This window comes from Populus alba, chromosome 3, assembly GCF_005239225.2.
Source record: "Populus alba chromosome 3, ASM523922v2, whole genome shotgun sequence".
Classification (NCBI taxonomy): Eukaryota; Viridiplantae; Streptophyta; class Magnoliopsida; order Malpighiales; family Salicaceae; genus Populus; species Populus alba.
Window position 1 is genome coordinate 16726581 of NC_133286.1, and position 17977 is coordinate 16744557.

A 17977-nucleotide genomic window follows, 5' to 3' on the forward strand; every position below is an offset into this window, starting at 1 on the left:
GCGGCAGCACGTATCGTGTAAAATACGAAAGTTTAACAGTGGTTGGTTTTTTCTTCTCCCTCTATTTTTTTCTCTATACTCCTTGAAAATCATGCTAAGCCGGTTGTCCTTCTATTTATTTTATATTTCAATTATGCTTCTCTTTCTTTTGACTAGCCTTTATTTATTTTAATTTTTTTTTTTAATTTTATCCCTTAATGTATGCGTGTTTCATTTATTTATTATTTTTTAATAATAAGGCCACATCTACAATCAATCATATTTTGGGCTAGCAGATCCAGCCAGCCCTATATAAGAACACAGAAGCTCAGAAATTATAAATTCAAGAGCCAGTTGAAGTGAGGTTATTTTTGGACTTTCCATTGACTCAAATCTCCTTCTACTTTCCCTTTACGCGCCATTGAGCACTCTTTCTTGATCTCTATCAAGAATTGATAGAAACTTAACAATGTCGATCAGTCTTCTTCTGCCTCTCCTCTTACTTCTTTTATCCTCCTTTTTTACTCGTTCAAGAAATCTTGCAGTCCCTCAAGAACTCAAGAACTTATCTCAAAACATCATTACCTATAACACCTCCGCTATATCACCTTCTTCTTCTTTAGTTGTTTCCTTTTCAATCTCTCCATCTCCATCTCCAACACCAACAACCTTACCAGTCAATCCTCCTTTAGTGCCTGCTTTCTTTGTTTTCGGTGACTCTTCTGTTGATTGTGGCACCAACAATTATCTTGGTACTCTTGCTCGTGCTGACCATAGTCCTTATGGTAGAGATTTTGATACTCATAAGCCAACTGGAAGGTTCTGTAATGGAAGAATCCCTGTTGATTATCTTGGTAAACATTTAGTTTTTAATCTTCACAAGAAAAAGCGAAATATTGGGTCTTGTTTAATTCTTTTGCTTTGAATGTCCTTTTCAGTGAAAAGAAGACTTCAATTCAGATGTTTGTTTTGCATTTGTTGATGGTTTCAACTTCTAAGCGTCTGTTATCTGGGTTATTTTTGTTTTGGTGATTTTGCTTGCTCTTCTGTTTGATATCCAAGAAAGTGAGGGAAATTATCAAGAAAAAGAGGACATTGGAGTGTCCTTTGTCTTTTTATTTACTGATTTGGAAGAGATGGAGATATCAACTGAATACAGATTCTGAGATATTGTCATTTATTTTTTGTTCTTTGATCAATTACTCTAGGCACTGTTAGTGAACAAGTCAAAAGAGCCTTAACTCCTGAATTTTCCTACCTTTTCTTGCCAGCCAAACATATTTTTGCCTTTGTTGCTAAAACTGACTTTTCCAATATTGATTATGTTTACTTGTAAAGAAATTCTTTGTCAGGGCCAATAATAGATATTGGGAATCAGTAGTTTATGTGTCTTGCTTTAGATTTCTCTTAGAGAAACAAGGCTGGTTTAGAATTTTTTTTCCTCATCAGTTCTTATCTATTGTCATTTATTTGATCAGCATTGCGCCTTGGGCTTCCCTTTGTACCAAATTATCTTGGGCAGATGGGAACTGTCGAAGATATGATTAAAGGGGTGAATTATGCATCTGCTGGTGCCGGAGTTATATTCTCGAGTGGATCAGAATTGGTAAGCTCCTCAGTACTATGTAGGAAAGATCACAAATTCATTCAGTAACGCTTACACCTAAGCAGCAATCATTTGATTTTGCCGCAGGGTCAGCGAATCTCCTTCACGCAGCAAATTCAGCAGTTCTCGGATACTTTACAGTCATTTATTTTGAACATGGGAGAGGCTGCTGCAAATGAGCTCATCTCGAACTCAGTCTTTTATATTTCCATTGGAGTCAATGATTACATACATTACTATTTGCGTAACGCATCCAATATCCAAAACCTGTACCTACCATGGAGCTTCAACCAGTTCGTAGCAGCTTCAATAAGGCAGGAAATAAAGGTGACCTTTCTAGTTTTTCACTTTTCATATTTTGTTGTGTTCATGCAAGAAAGATTTCTTCTACTCAATAAATTGTGGTTATATATATATATATATATATATATATATTCTCTCTTTTAACAAGTCCTTAGAATTCAAGATGTTATTTATATCAGAAATTCCTAATTCTTGTATGTTTATGGAGCAGAACTTGTACAATATGAATGTCAGGAGAGTAATTCTCATGGGGCTGCCACCTATTGGCTGTGCTCCTTACTATCTGTGGAGGTACAACAGCAAGAATGGGGAGTGCATTGAGGAGATAAATGACATCATTCTAGAGTACAACTTTGTAATGAGATATATGATAGAGGAGCTAGGCCTGAAACTTCCCGATGCCAAAATCACCTTCTGTGATATGTATGAAGGTTCAATGGATATAATTAAGAACCACGAACTTTACGGTAAGGCACGTAACATTTTCCTCCCTTACGCTGCTGCAATGTCTATAGAATTCACTAGTCTTGCGTGATGTTTTCTCTCAGGTTTTAATGTCACTGCTGACGCATGCTGTGGGTTAGGAAAGTATAAGGGTTGGATCATGTGCTTTGCATCGGAAATTGCTTGCAGCAATGCAACCAACCATATCTGGTGGGACCAATACCATCCAACTGATGCAGTGAATGCCATCTTGGCAGACAATGTATGGAATGGCTTGCACACAAAAATGTGCTACCCCATGAACTTGGAGGACATGGTTGCTCCTAGAACCAAATAATCAGAGGCAGAAGTTAACAGTTGTTGAATTTTGTGGTCTACTGATCGAGCGTTTAGTCCTGGTATTTTCTGTGATGCTTATGCCCTGTGAACCTATTAACTGACAAGAGCGAAGTGTAAGATTCATGTAGATGAAGTACAGACTAGAATAGTGTGTAACATACAATATGTACTTGAGGAGCTGAGATTGTGGAATGTAGGTAGTACATATGTGATATTACTTGGAAACTTTGCCTTTTGATAGATATAGTAGAGTTTCCATTCTTTATATATAGCAATTTATTCTTAGATTTTCTTCATCATTGGATGAAATAGCACCGACTATTATCACTTGTCAATATCGCCTTCGATGTCTGATCTCGGATGCAGTTGTGACCTCCCTGCAACAGTGAAGTTCCATCAACAAATTATTTGCTCGAGAATGGCTAAAGAACTGGAGCTTAGTACTACATACAGAATTTAAAAGTTGAATAGGATCCCGAAATTGAAAAAACAAGTCGCTTTAGCTTAAGCTGGTTAGATACAAAACAATTTGAAAAATTCCCAGTTTGACACTAGATAGATATTAAGTGAGGATCTACATCCTACACAGGCTTGTAATACAGCTAAATTATCTTGAGATGATCTTTCAGCCAAAATAAAGAGGAAATGACGGCACCGTTTCCTCTTTAAGGTGATAAAACAGTCGCCAACCTAGAGGAAACACAGATAGGTAAGGTGGTCGGTTACAGCAAAGGAAGTCAGTATCAAAATCACACCTTTGACTTCATCATGTGGACATATTATGAAAATAAGGTTGAATGATAGCAGTACATCACTATACAAGGATTTTTTTTAACGAAACAAAGCTAGAATATCAAAATCCTAATTCTCATGTATGGACTGGTTAAAAACCTTTCTTGATCTGCAGTGGATTTTCCATATACTACGTTCTTTTTTGAAAGTACATCCAAATTCCACGGAATCTGATAGATAGGAGCAAACTAAGATTAACATGGGTGAAAGGGAATTACTTCAAATATGGAATTGTCATGTTCTTTAGCAAGGATGGATTTCGAGTTGAGAATTCGTTCCACTCCTCTTGATCAATATTTCCATCCCCTTTAGAATCCACGTCCTCAAATGTCTAGGCAGACTCAAGGAAAAGGTTTCAATAATTTTGTGTACTTTACAACATGATGAAGAGATTAATTTAATTCTTTAATATCATGCAAACCTTACCTTGTCAATAATGGCTTCAACAACGTCATCTGAAAGCATCAATTCTGATTCATCTAAAAACGCCAATATCAGCACCTTGACCTGTCACCAGTTAAATATTCCAAAGCATATCAATATGTATTTTAGAAATCCAAAAGGAAGTGCTTCTACTTGAATTAGCTAGCCTGGTTCTATGCAGAATAAGAACTTGTATGATGCAACTTATTTTGTTTGAAAACCATTGCCTGGATATGAAGATCTTCAAGTAAATATATTTTAGCCAAAAGAAGCCCTTCCAGTTAAAAGTATATTTAATCTTATCAAATTAATATGATGAGAAGCCTGTACTAATTTACTTCAGTCTTACTATCATGTCACTATTCTGGAAACTCGTTAGGAAATGAAAAACAATGATCTCAGATTCAGTCTTTAATCTTTACCTCATCGCGTTCGATGAAACCTGTCTCCCATATATCATATAGTTTAAATGCAACTGCCAGACCAGAACATCAAACTTTTAGCATAACTTTCAAATAAGAATGATAGCACACATAATATGAGAGGGATTCATACAAGCAGCTTTGTCTGATTGGGGTGCTTCTGGGTGAAAGACACTGAGGGATCGTACAAACTCTGCGAATTCTATGACTCCATCATGCTTGGAGTCAAGCAATTGGAAAATCTGGAGAATGTATAATTAAGTAAGATACTGCTATCTATTAAAAAAAGATACAGGCCAGTGTAGGAATGCTTGTAAGGAAATAGCAAGCTTACCCGGTCGGAAAAGAGACTTTGATTCTTGCTATTTCTGAATAACCCCAACTGAAACTCTTCCTGGATATTAATAAGAAGCCAGGTTCAGGAATTAAAAGAATATCAAGTAAGAACCTTTTCGTATAAGCTTAGATTGTTTCATTGAAATTGAAATTGCAATTCTGCTCTACAAGAATAAGTCCACCTTTTTTATGTTAGATTGTGTTTCTCTCACAGATTGCATGCCTTCAGCGTATGAAATTGTATAAATATAAAATTAAGAACTTACTTTGCTAATAAGCCCATCATCTTTTAAAGCACTGCTTAGTTTCCTGAATAGCTCATGCAAGGCTTCAATTTCAGCTTCATTGACTGCAAGAATACGAGCACAGAGGAAACAAATGACCGAACAATGCGTATCACCAAGAATCTGGCTTGTGGAGAGGAACCCAGAGAAGTAATTCCATTCTAAAAACAGTATAAACGAAACTTACAGCAAGTCTCTGCTGCAAGAACTGCTGGGTCATCATATTTAATTTGCTGCTTTGTGCAAATACATCCCATAAAGCTGGACTTTTATGTTAACAAATAAACTTCCTTCGATGAGAGAATGTTATACCAACACAGCTGGTTTCTCTTTCTGTACTTTCAAGAATGAAATTGTTCAGTTTACCAGTCCAGCAGAGGATAGAGGTTGGTTTTTAATCAATCCTTTCAACAACTAAAGCTAAATATCACTGGGATCTTTGTTATTCAAAATTTAGATTTACCTCTTGAAGCTTTTGAGAATTCTCTCCTTTTCATTTGATTTTGGAACCAGTGTACAGTTAAAAAGGCAAAAAACAGTATAGTTCTAACAGTCTAGAACAATGAATTTGTTGAAAGAATGTCTTAGAAGGCTGCAGAAGATCAGGAGACTCTGTTGATAAGGTTCTCAGCTTGAAGACCAAGTTTTTAGGAATAAAATCTGATTGTATTTGATTTGTTTGTTATGTAATTTTAAAATCTGATACTCTTTGTTTCAAACTAAAACTCTATCTCTATTCAAGAGTGTTTTGCAATCAATAAAATCATACTTCTTATTTTCTTTTATTCTGCTATTCTTTTTATTTACATGTTCTGCACTTAGTGTAAAACAATCAACAGAATTGATCGCCGGAAAATCGTCACAAGCCCATGTTTTAACATGGCTGTTCTTGGTTACGAACTCACACACGTTCCATGACCTACCACTGGAACTCGCAGATTGAAAGCTCAAAAATTTATTGTTAAAAATAGCAGAAAAGGTGTCCTTAAAGAAGCGTAGGTTCTTCCGGCATCTCCATGCTACTTTAAGCACATAGTTCTATTCTGTCATTACTGTTTTTGGCATCTGGTGCGAGCAGAATTTTCATACCACATGTACACCATGCATGTTATTTATAGTCTGGCACTTCATTGTCGAGCACAAATTAAGCTGGGAAATACCAGAGTTAATTGCCTGAAAAATGGAACCAATCTTCGAAAAGTAAATCATGATGTTATATACTTCTGGGCCCCTATCTGGAAATATACAATTTAAAAGTTAAAACAAAAGGAATTTAAAATATGGAAATTCCTGCCATGCAGTAGATTGTTTCTCCTGATGTACTCGATTTTAGGGGCAGGTTTTTAACCCCTAGGATCGCTAGCTTTCAACTGATAATCTCCCATCCCTCCTCTAACATGGAAGCTTGCGCATTTGCGTGGGTTTAGAACATCATCAACTTCAATAAAAAGAAAGCATGTTTACTTTAACACTGTCAAAATGAGTATCCATGATTCTCAGGTTCAAAATAGTATTATTGGCCTCGATTTTCTGTTGGACATTGCTGGCTGAGTTGCTAAAATAGATGGGGTTAAGAAGTATGTTTTCTATGTAATCTTCAGTTCAACTTTCTCTACTTAGTAATATTGCAGACTACAGACTATAGGGTATAAATTTTATTCGGGATATAAAAATTTAGTTCGTGTGTGTAAACTAGCATAAAATACCTTATATATATATATATATAAAGAAACATATCTTATATCAATGATGTTGAAATGATTTATATTGAAGTTATTTTTATAACACCAAGATCAATATTTTAAGAGTGGCTACAAGGTTTTTAGTAAATATACTTTCATGACTAATATATATATTGTGTGGTATTTGTGGAGTTTGTTTTATGATTTTATTTGAGATATATTAATTTTTATGTTTTAATATTCAAAGATTTAATATGATGTGATTTCATTTAAAAAAAAGAGTAAAAATAAAATTGAGTCGGGTCGGATATCCACGTGTCTAATGATGGATGTAGGGGTGCAAATACACTAAAAAAAACAGTCAAACCCGTTGTCTTCCCTATTGGTACGCCGATTAGCTCATGCAAGACGGGCATCCACAAGAGACTCTCTCTCTCTCTGAGATGATTATGACCCAAAAAAAACTCATGAAATGATCTTCCAAGTTTGCCCTTGGAAGTGGCCGTTAACAATCAACAAAATTTTGGTTAAAGGACAAGTCTGGTAAACAAAAAAGACCCCGAATTTGGCGGCCTTTTAAATGGCAGCATAGTGGCAAGTGGTTGGTTCCCGTAAGATTGAGAGACTTCTTGTAATAACTCCGAAGATTCATTCATGTGACAGTCCGAAGCAGAGTCGGAAACCACTACCATCCCCCACCTCTAAGGAGAGGAGACGAGAGGACATCGAAGAGCCATGAAAAAACCTCGACAAGGGTTCTCAGTCTCAAACGCCATTGCTTGTCAAAACAACAAAATCAGAAACGGCCATTCAAGAAGGAGAAGTTTATATGAGCTGCGCTTCTCCTTGCTTTTCCTACTTTGTTATCTTCTCTTCTTGTTCTGTGCTCGACTTAGCATTGGTCTTGGAAATCAAGGTGATATTTATTTTCAGGGCTGATCTTTTTTGTTTTTGGAAGTTTTTCATGCTCCATTTTTCTTTCTTTCTTTTTGTTACAACCCATTATTTTGTTTTATATTTCTAGCAAATCCATTTTATTTGTCTTCTTATACACATATTAATTGCCTAGAAAATTGATGCAAAAGATGAGGCCTTTGGGTTTCTGCTGTTTAGTTTTTCTATGATAATGAACTTGCTCGTCACGACTTGCTTAAGTGACCACATAATTGTGCAGGAGCGTCAACTCAAGTTCTAGCACTTTTATGTTTAGGGTCTGTTCCTTCGAAGATTTGTTTTTCTCAATAGGGGTGCTAAATTGGCCATTTATTTTATGCATGATATTCAATTGATATATTGATTATGCGTTTTCAGGGAATTTGACTCTTGATGACAGTAGCATACCTTGTTCCAGTGATCTCAAAGATACTCTTTGCGGTGATACATATTCACGTGATGCCAATAGAAGCAATAATTGTACAAATGGAATTCTGCTAGGGGTCAATTTATCTACCAGCAATAACAATGCTACAGTTCATACTGCCTCAAGAAATCGGAGGTGCCCACTCCCAGAGACAAATAGATTGGAAGAGGTAATTTTGAGTGCTTTAGGGCATGGTTCTTCAGGGTTAATAATGAAGAATCCAGAAGAACTGAAGGCAGTTAAACCAAAAGAACTACCTAGCGGGAGACTTCAGCATTTGACTTATCTCAACTTTGACGAGTTCCGGAACTTAACAAAACAAGAAAAAGGAAAAGTTGTGCCCAAGCAGCTTGCTAACGTCACCCACCGGCTTGAGCCTGATGGAAAAGAGTACAACTATGCTTCTGTGACTAAGGGTGCAAAGGTGCTTGTGTACAATAAGGAGGCTAAAGGAGCATGTAACATACTGGGGAAGGATCATGATAAGTACCTGAGAAACCCTTGTCTCACGAGAGAGAAGTTTGTTGTGATTGAGCTTTCAGAGGAGACACTGGTTGATGTCGTTAAAATAGCAAATTTCGAACATTATTCCTCCAATTTCAAGGATTTTGAACTGTCAGGAAGTTTGACCCATCCAACTAGAACTTGGACACAATTGGGAAATTTTGTGGCTGCAAATGTGAAGCACATTCAAGATTTTAAGCTGCCTGAACCCAAATGGGTGAGGTATTTGAAGTTGAATTTACTAAGTCATTACGGGTCAGAATTTTACTGCACGTTGAGTGTTGTTGAGGTATATGGAGTAGATGCAATTGAGCAGATGCTTGAAGATTTCTTTGTTCCATCCGAAGAACCTCTTCCCAATGAATTCCCAGAGCCTAATTCAACTGCAGCCCCACCTTCAAAGCCAGAATTAAGTCTGGCTGACAAGGAAGATAGTGGGAAAGTTCACAACGGCTGTGATAATGCTGGTATGGAGACAGAGAACATACATGGTATTCAACAATCCAATCCCAGCGTGAAGAAGAATCCTGAGAGTATAAACATGATTGCTAATCCTGTAACTGGAGTTAGACAGCTTTTAATTAGCAGAAAACCAGGTGACACTGTTCTAAAGATCTTGATGCAGAAGGTGAAGTCGCTTGAACTAAGTTTAACTATGCTCGAGGAGTATATCAAAGAAATGAATCAGAGAAAAGGAGATATTCTGCCAAAGCTTGATCAAGAGCTATTCAGGATTTCATTGCTTGTGGAGAAGAGCAGAACAGAAATTAGAGATCTCATGGAATGGAAGGAGAACACGGTACTGCTCAACTTCCAAAATTTTCAAAGAGAAGGAATTTCTGCGATTGCCTAACCCTCGTTTTGTTTCTCATTTTCAGGATAAAGTGCTCATGGAGTTCGAATCATGGAAGGCTGGTGTTTCATCTAGTATGGATGCAATGGTTAGAGAAAATACAATGCTAAGGTGGGAAACATCTATCTTATAGTCAAAATTCATGAACATCTTTTCAAATATTTTGGTTATTATATCTCCTGAATGTCTGCTATCTCTGATTGATTCAAGTTGTCTTACCTAATCCATTTTCCAAAGGGAAAAACACATCAAGCATTTTCTTTTACATGCTATGCTGTTCCCTGTTCATATAATCCTTTGTACTTTGACCATCTAGCTGATAATCTACAATAGTTTGCCAATCCTCTACTTTTAGTATTATGTCGCTTTTAGCTCATGTTTTATAAATTTTTACCATTTATTCACTGTGTGCTTTCGCTTTGCTGGCTGACTAGCTTTCCCATTTGTTTCACCCCCTCTCTTTCCTCTCACAGATTGGACGTTGAAAAGCTTGCAAACGATCAAGCAAATCTGGAAAGTAAAGAACTCGCAGTGCTAGCCAGGAGTCTTTTTTTTGTGTGCTTTTCAATTGCCATGCTGGTTTCTGCAAAAGTTTCGAAATTCTTAGGAGCAGCATCATGTTTGGGGAAGGCATGCCGGAGTAGAAGAGGCTGGATAATGATACTAGTTAGCAGCACTGTGATAATATTCGTTACACTACTCTCCAGCTAGTCCCTTCTTCGTAGCTTGAGAACCGGTAGGTAGAGCTTCGATTTTTTTTCCTGGAGCATCAGAGTCCGCTAATGCAATGCTTCGGGGTTGTGATATCAACGGAACCATAACAATATTCATTTTCTTGCTGTGGACGTAGTCTTCACTTTTGTAGCCCTAGAAAATCAGATACCTCGTTGATATTTGGCTTTTGCCTCTTCGTAACTATAGCTTTTACATCAATGTAAAGCATGCTGTTATTATCTTTTCTTGTTTCTTTAATCTTGAATGAAGTTATGGTAGTGAATAATGTGACATTTTTCTTTGATTTCTTCAAAACGTCATGCGTAATATCAAGAATAGAGACGAAGGGTGTAGTCTAGAGCAAAAAAAACTCGTATTTTTTTCTTAAAACAGTGATGGTGGGCTTCACGATATCCTTAGCACGAGTGGACTCGGTCACGGGAGGTGTAGTAACTTCATGACATCGTGGTATATGATATCTCTCTCTCTTTTTATTAAATAACGCTAGTTTGATTCTACGCCCTATGCTGTGGGATATAGTAATGTTCTTTTTTCAATGCAAGAAAAAAAAAAGTGTGGGCATTATCTTTAACTATAAAGTTGATACATATATTTAATAAAATAATTTGATAATTATATATGTAAATAAATTATAACAAATATGTTGGTTTCAATCAAATATTAAATTGGGAAGCTGAAATAAAATGCTATTTTTTAGAGAGAAAAAATATAATATTTGTTTTAATTTGAAATTAAATCTTTAAAATTTTAATTAGTTTAAATAAATAAAGTTAAATTTTATCTTCTTATAATAGAGGGCTTTCATCCTCGTGTGTTTGGTAATGTAATTTTTGTCGTGACGATCATGAAAAGCTACTTCTAAAACTTGGTAACTACCACTCGATGTTATGGTTTCTTTAACTTATTAGCGTGTCATTAATTATTTTTTTCTTTGTATATCTAATATAGTTTATTATTTGGCGGAAAAAAAAGGATCAAATATTTGTTTCAAGTTTAAATTTTAAATTGTATTAAACAAATTCTTAGTGTGTTTGTTCTTATAGTTTATTTTGTGGTTTTGAATTGGCAGGAAGAAAAAACTTTCGGTATTTTTTTATTGTGTGTTAGTAAATTTCTATTATTGGTTTATCAACAAAATAATAATTATAAGTTTGATGAAAAAGCTGTAATATTAATATTATAAGAATTTATTATTTGAAATATTATAATAATCTTATAAATATTTTGAATTATTTTGTTAACTTTATGTAGAAGATTGATATGATTAGTTTGTTTTTATATTTTTATTGCGTGGTTGCCGCTGAATCGATTTAATTTTTTTTTAACTCTTTTCTAATTTTTTTTATAAAGTTATAATATTAATTTAACAATAAAATAGTAATTATAAGTTTGATGAAAACAATATTGTAATATTAAAATTGTAATGGCTATTTAGTTATTATTTTATATAAAAAAGGTAATTTTGTAAGTATTTTGAACTATTCTGTTAAAAAAAAGTTTCATAATTGTAATGTTCAAAACTATAAAGATGAAATAAAAAAATAATTAAACTATTAGAAAATCAGGTAATTTTCTTTTTTAATTTAAAACTTAACGCAGACAAAAGACCGAGTTAGCAGACCACCGAGTTTTTTCCTCAAAATTCTACAAAATAGAAAATATTTTAGTTATTTAGCACAAGAAATCAACTGTAATATCATTTGAATATATTATTAATTACACTTAGTACGCACCCACTCCCACGCGATCGAGTTTCTCTCAGTCAGTTGACTCGCACGAGTCGCGACTCACAACGACCTCCCTCCCTCCCTCACTCTCTACTCTGCAATTAAAGAGTTCGACGACTCCGTTTCTTCTAGGGTTTCCATGAAAAACCAAGACGACGACACCCTCTCAAATAAAACGGCACTGATTTTTCCAAAAATACGGTTTCATGTTCTTCATTTGTGAAATCTCACTCGCTTTCATGTCTTGTAAATGGAGATTACTGCCTTTAATTTCACTCTCTCTGAATATTTCCTCATAGCCTCATCTCTTACCCTTCTCTCTCTCTCACTTGCGCTCCTCGCTCTCCGATCAAAATCTCCCAAGTCGAACCTCACCGTCCGTTCCTCCACGTCAGCAGCATCAACATCGAAGACGAGAACCTGCAGGTGTTGCTGTTCTTGTATCGGTGAGATTGGAAGTGATAATATTAAGGATTCTGTTACGGCGGAGAAGTACGTGAACGGTGTTGGTGCGGCGGAGGATATGGTGGTGGATAAGCATACCGGAGCTTCGATGATGGAGCAGTTAGTGCCGGAGATCACAACGCACGCGCTTAGTTATTTGGATTATCCAAGTTTGTGTAGGTTGTCGATGACTAATTCGTTGATGCGTAAAGCTGCTAATGATGATAATGCGTGGAAGGCGCTGTATCATAAGGTTTTCATTTTTGTTAATTTTTAGATTGTTCGGTTAATTTTATTATTGATTATAGATTTTAAGTGCATTTATTGTTGTGCCGTGGAATACGCTGCATTTTGGTATGAAATTTTTTTGTTTTTAAATTTTTGGGAGCGGCTATTGTGATTGTGATTGTGATTGTGGGTTTATTTTAGAGTAAAATTTGGTGTTTTGGTTATGGTGAAATTGTTGCTGATTTGGCTAATTGTGGGGATAGTGTGTGAAATTTGGAGAAATAGGGAATCGATGTAAATGTGATTGGCATTAACAAGTTGTAATGTAGGGTTCTAGTTTCAGAATTTTCTTATATGCGTTGTAAAATAGGTGTTTTTCTTTGAAGTGCTGTATGACACTATATTTTTTGTTGGATTTTATGTAAGTGAGAAATCATTTTGTTGCATAACATGCGTTTTGGGGAATAAAGAGTGTTATAGTTTAGTTCTCTTTCTTAGAACTTGTAGATGTTGAAGAACTATAGATTAAAATCCCCTAACCTGGATAATAAGGCAGCATAGGAGCTACAGCCGTAGGGAAACTTTTGAATTGGGAGGCCCAAGGAAGGGCATTTGGAACATTCTTTTTAAGGAGGGAAAACGTGGTACCATTACTAGCTCAACATATATTGAGTGTTATTCCATGAAATAATTTATAGCTCAAATTATTGCTATAAGGTTTAAATTTTACTTGTTACGAGATCACCCCCCTACCATTATTTAGGAATATCGTCTTCATTTTTGCCTTGCATTTTGATTTCCTCTTAAGGATATCTTGATTTTTTCCCCAAAAATTCTGGAAGTTCTTCTCTGCCATTCCTATTTTCTCTTCTGTTTTTTTTTTGGCATTTAAATTTTTCCTTATCAATGTGGATTTACCAGGTTGCAAATGTGGATTCAAAGTGTAGATCTTTTTTTTTTTTTAGTAGTAGTAGTTGCCTTTTAGATTTTATTGCTTGAGGATTTTCCTTTTATTGTGTGTATTGATTTTTTCTTTTCTTTTGTGTTTGCTGTGTTAGGATTTTACATTGGAACAAGGTAGTGTGATTCCTGTTATTGGTTGGAAGGCTTACTATGCAGTTACAAGAGCAATTGTGAATGTCAATACAGAATTCTTTAACATCATTAGAGAAAGGTCTCTTCAAGCAATGAGTCAATTATGGCTTAATTCAGATTATGTGAAGTGCACCCATGCATCTGGGGAAAATTTTTCAGGGTATGATCATTTATCTATACTTCAGCTAATAAGACTATTTTTATGTTTTTGAGTGATGATCATAGAAAAGGTTTATAACGTTCCTGCAGTTTGCAGTACTTACTGTATATATGAGTTATTGAATGTTTCTCTAGTGGCATCCTCCTGTGATCTTTTATCCCATGTCCTGCTGTTAACTGGAAATCCCTAGGCATGGGACTTCCTAGTAGTTGTTTTTGATTTACAGAGGATTCACACTTTTCACTTATAGGAACTGTTCTTTAAAGACATTTATCCTGGTTAATGCATTTGGGGAGCCTAGGAGGATTTATATAGGATGATAGTTGTCCTGTAACCAATTTATATGGTAGTGATGAATTATTGCTGAATAGAAATACTGCGGTGACTTCTTCTATTATGAAATAAAAAAAAATTCTTGCATTTTTAAGATGCATATATTGATTTGACTTGGTTATGAATTTTGATATATGTTTTCATTATTTGACAGAGTAATCAATCTGCTTAGCTTGGGCTACAGGAATTTGTTTTCGAATTTGGTAGATGGGGGAATATGTGGCTTGGTAGAGTAAATATGAACAAACTAGTAATGTTAGAGATGTACCCGCATCCATTGGAAAAGCAGATGAGGGGTGAGGTTCTCTCATCCTATTTGATAAGGAATATAGGAAACCGGATTTTAAAATAAGGAACTAGATGTTAGGAATGAGAACTCTATTATATCCCAAAATTAATTTGCCTTCGTAACTTTTGAAGTCATGGTAATTGGAAAGAAGTGATCGACACGCAGGAGATGATTTCTTAGATGGTATGAGCGAGTCACCTCAAGCACAAGTATATTTGGATGCAGTTTTACACTTGTCAATTAATGAAATGGTGGGAGAGATAATCATAGGATTTTTTATTCTTTAATCACCTAGCACTGATTCCAAGTTGATGAAGTCAATCCAGAAATGGCAGTTGGATCAAATAAAGTAAAAATGAGAATTAAAATGGTCAGGTTATTTATTGTATTGGAGACTTATTTTATGCAGTATTCAAAACTTGTTTGCCTTTAATGTTTGATTGAACAGAGCTTAGAGCTGAGACGTGCTTGACCCATACAGGTATAATGCTGTAATACAGAGTTGGCAGTTTGCATTTAATTGGGAGCAAGGATTGGACTTGCAGGTTCGTGATGTAAGAACTCGTGTGCTGACTGACATGGCTTGGGTTACCATGAAAATGTACGTTGTTGAGATGGACAATGGGCCATTTAACGTAACTAATGTCTTTGAGTTCCATGATGGACGGTGGTACATGGTGCATCATCACAGTTCAGTGATGATCATTGATGCGGAGGTGGACCAGCAGATTGTGCATGCATGAATTAAGAGAAAAGTAAAATGATACTCAAGTGATAACTTAAATACTAGTTGCAAAATAGCGGTCTTTATTAGCAAGAGCCAGTTTCTCGATTTTTCTTTATGAATTCATGGAAGATCATTTCAATTTTCTTCATTTCTGTTCTTCTCTCGGCTTTTAGTTCTGTAATTATTTCGCCCAATTCATTCCTTAGACACAGATAACATATACACACATCCATAGCAAAGTTGTTATTGTATCATCATTTGAGGAAGTAATTGAAGGATAAAAATGAGAAATGAACCCATGCTCATCTTTCTGTGCTGGGATTGCCAGAAAACATGGAAGTCAACTTGCGAGATGAGTAGATGGGAAGCAATTTACTTGTGCTTGCATTCAATCTCTGCTTTCTACCTTAGTGTCCTGTTGTGCTATACCTTTTCTTTTCCGCTTAGATGTTAAAAATCAAAATGTTCAATATAGCCATGCCCTAACCGTGCTGGTTGACTAGGAATGACATTTTTGAATTGTTCATGTACTTTGGGTTCTTGTATGCTGAACTAATCACAATGTAAGGATTTATCCCATTGGTCGATCCTTTTCCAGAATTGGTGGGAGCAGTTCCATCTCTGCCCCGCAAGAGTTCAGGAGGAGGGTGAGGACCTGGATAATGAGGGACCCTTTTGTAATAATTTATTTGGAGAATACTTGGGTTGGTTTGTCCTGGAGGTTGGCCTGCAATTGTATCTACACTAAAGGAAGTGTTTGGTTAAAATAGAGGTTTATTTTAAATAATTTTGTTGATTTTTTTTCCATACATGATCTGAGTTTGGATTTTTTTTTTTCAGACAAACCAACTTCACCATGAATATTATAATGAAAAAAAAGTAAAAGTGCTGAGCTGTAAACCCCCAATTTATTATATACTGTGAATTAGAATAGTGTAATGATGGTATCAAGAGTAATATAATTTTTCACTCAAGTTGTATTGTTTATTATCATATTAATTATGAATAACTTGATTTTCATATTTTTTGTAGCATAATAAAATAATTAAATTATCTTTAAAATAAAAAGTCCAAAGGCTTTTCTTAATTTTCCCTTTTCAAAGCATGTTAAATGATAAAATTACCCTTATAAGAAAAATTTCTTTAACTAGCATCCAATGACTTTTTCGTGTTTTCATCTTGGGTTTTTTTTTTTTTTATCAAGTTAATTAGGAGAAAAATTAATATTTTAATAAATATAAAATACCATTAAAAAAAACTAGTTAGTGTTTGCATTGCACAGCATGTAAAATATATCCTTGTTATTCATGCAACTGAGGGGGCATTTGACAAATAAACAGTGGCTTCAAAGGCGACATTTGAATCATGTCAATGGATTATCCATCTATAGGCAGCACATGTGATTTGATGTGAACGATCTTTTTTTTTTTCTTCTTCTTTTATCTATCATTGATTTCCATGTTTCACACTTTAAATTTTCAAAGCAATCCTTCAATTTATTTTTTCTTTAAATTTGATCCATATTTTTTTATTACTATTTGTTGTAATTAAAATAATTTATATATATATATATATATATATATATATAATTTCTGTTGAATTTGGTCCGCATTCTTTTAATTGTTGTTTGTTTTATTTATATTTTTTTAAAATTGATTTTTTCCCCACAATTTCATCCTCCAAGTTTTTCTTCCTATTAGATTTGATCTTCATTCTTTTGATTAAGTATTTTTTTTTTTTAAATTAATATTTTTTTTTCAATTTGATCTTTCAACATTAAATTAGTTAGAAATTAAGCTCAGGTTTAGGATTTCACATGTTACAAGTTTAGGGGAAATAACCTAAGTTTAGAAGATTTGCTCGGGTTTACTTGTTTTTGTAGTAAAAAACTCATATTTTTTTCAGTTTTATCTTTTAATATTTATTTAATTGGAAGGCTGGGCTCTATTATTTTTTTTATTTGCTTTCTATAGGATTTTTCATTAATTTTAAAAATAACCTGGATTATCTTGAAATCTTTTTTTCTTGAGTATGATATCGGTAGCTCATTTATTTATAGTTTTTATTTTTATTTTATTATTTGCTTTATTTACTATCAAATTTTTTAAAAAAATTATATTATTAAATTAACTGCTCTTATTCAACTTAATTAAATTAATAACCAGAGTATCCAGTTTTTTTTTTTAATTATTGAAAAATATTGGCATTGCTTCAACATATTTTTATTATTAAAAAAAATAAAACCTGGTCTGCGGCATAGCGCATAAAAGATATCCGTCGAAAGCCAAATGGGCACTAACAATCTCGGATGGAAAATGAGAGACTTGTCAAAGTACGTATTAGTATAATAAAATGAAGGCGTGAGTATTCGAGGTTCCATGGTCTAGTGGTCAGGACATTGGACTCTGAATCCAGTAACCCGAGTTCAAGTCTCGGTGGAACCTTTCGTTTTCTTACATTTCTTTTTGGTGAGCTCAACACGAGCTCATAAAATCTTTCTGTGGGGCCTAACGAATGCTATTGGATTTGAAGCTGCTAGTGGCTACCACCCATTCCTCTGCCTTCGCAGTTGCGCACAAACACACTGCACAGGAGAGGGGGAGAGAATGGCAATAACTCTTTTTTCAGTTCCAACACCTCACCAATCCCTTTGCCCTCGACGCTCATTTACTAACTGCAACTCAAGGTTTCATAGCTCTACAATAACTCTCATTCAGTACCCATCTAAGTCTAACATCATCCCTCTTTCTTCTTCTTCCTCTTCTTCTTCAACTTCTGTTGTAGAGGATGGTCCCCCTCCTCCATCAGATGCTCTTCCTGCTACCGATGATGTTGACAAGCTTCCTCTTAGGTACTTCCTATCTCTTCTTTTTTGTAGTTGAGCCATTAATTTTCTTGCTATGCACTTCCAT

At 34.9% G+C, this 17977-nt stretch overlaps 4 protein-coding genes and 1 non-coding gene across 7 annotated transcripts; 4 read left to right on the top strand and 1 right to left on the bottom strand.

Annotated features, from left to right (window-relative positions):
- Positions 1-344: 344 nt before the first annotated feature.
- On the top strand, positions 345-2967 carry LOC118034203 (GDSL esterase/lipase 7). Its single transcript, XM_035039436.2, has 5 exons — positions 345-833; positions 1458-1585; positions 1673-1912; positions 2100-2355; positions 2437-2967. Exons 1-5 carry the CDS (start codon positions 449-451, stop codon positions 2667-2669), a joined length of 1242 nt encoding a protein of 413 aa, XP_034895327.1. The 5' UTR covers positions 345-448; the 3' UTR covers positions 2670-2967.
- LOC118034210 (calcineurin B-like protein 7) lies at positions 2917-5328 on the bottom strand. Of its 2 annotated transcripts, none has more exons than XM_035039447.2 (8): positions 5116-5328; positions 4911-4993; positions 4643-4702; positions 4442-4550; positions 4309-4361; positions 3890-3970; positions 3682-3794; positions 2917-3048 (listed from the first exon to the last, which is right to left on the bottom strand). In XM_035039447.2, the coding sequence occupies exons 1-8, from the start codon at positions 5183-5185 to the stop codon at positions 3003-3005; spliced, it is 615 nt and encodes a 204-aa protein (XP_034895338.1). In that variant the 5' UTR covers positions 5186-5328; the 3' UTR covers positions 2917-3002. The 2 variants fall into 2 exon arrangements, with proteins under 2 accessions (XP_034895338.1, XP_034895347.1); XM_035039456.2 differs by having other exon boundaries at positions 2978-3361.
- A 2017-nt stretch (positions 5329-7345) lies between these two features.
- Positions 7346-10038, top strand: LOC118034226 (SUN domain-containing protein 5). Its single transcript, XM_035039465.2, has 4 exons — positions 7346-7526; positions 7922-9273; positions 9353-9438; positions 9801-10038. Exons 1-4 carry the CDS (start codon positions 7346-7348, stop codon positions 10036-10038), a joined length of 1857 nt encoding a protein of 618 aa, XP_034895356.1.
- Positions 10039-11795: 1757 nt separating this feature from the next.
- LOC118034235 (F-box protein SKIP8) lies at positions 11796-15213 on the top strand. Of its 2 annotated transcripts, none has more exons than XM_035039473.2 (3): positions 11796-12486; positions 13520-13716; positions 14820-15213. In XM_035039473.2, exons 1-3 carry the CDS (start codon positions 12040-12042, stop codon positions 15079-15081), a joined length of 906 nt encoding a protein of 301 aa, XP_034895364.1. In that variant the 5' UTR covers positions 11796-12039; the 3' UTR covers positions 15082-15213. The 2 variants fall into 2 exon arrangements, with proteins under 2 accessions (XP_034895364.1, XP_034895371.1); XM_035039480.2 differs by lacking the exon at positions 14820-15213 and adding an exon at positions 14204-14811.
- A 2224-nt stretch (positions 15214-17437) lies between these two features.
- TRNAQ-CUG (transfer RNA glutamine (anticodon CUG)) lies at positions 17438-17509 on the top strand. Its single transcript has one exon. It is a non-coding gene; the product is annotated as a tRNA-Gln (tRNA).
- The last annotated feature ends 468 nt before the right edge of the window (positions 17510-17977 follow it).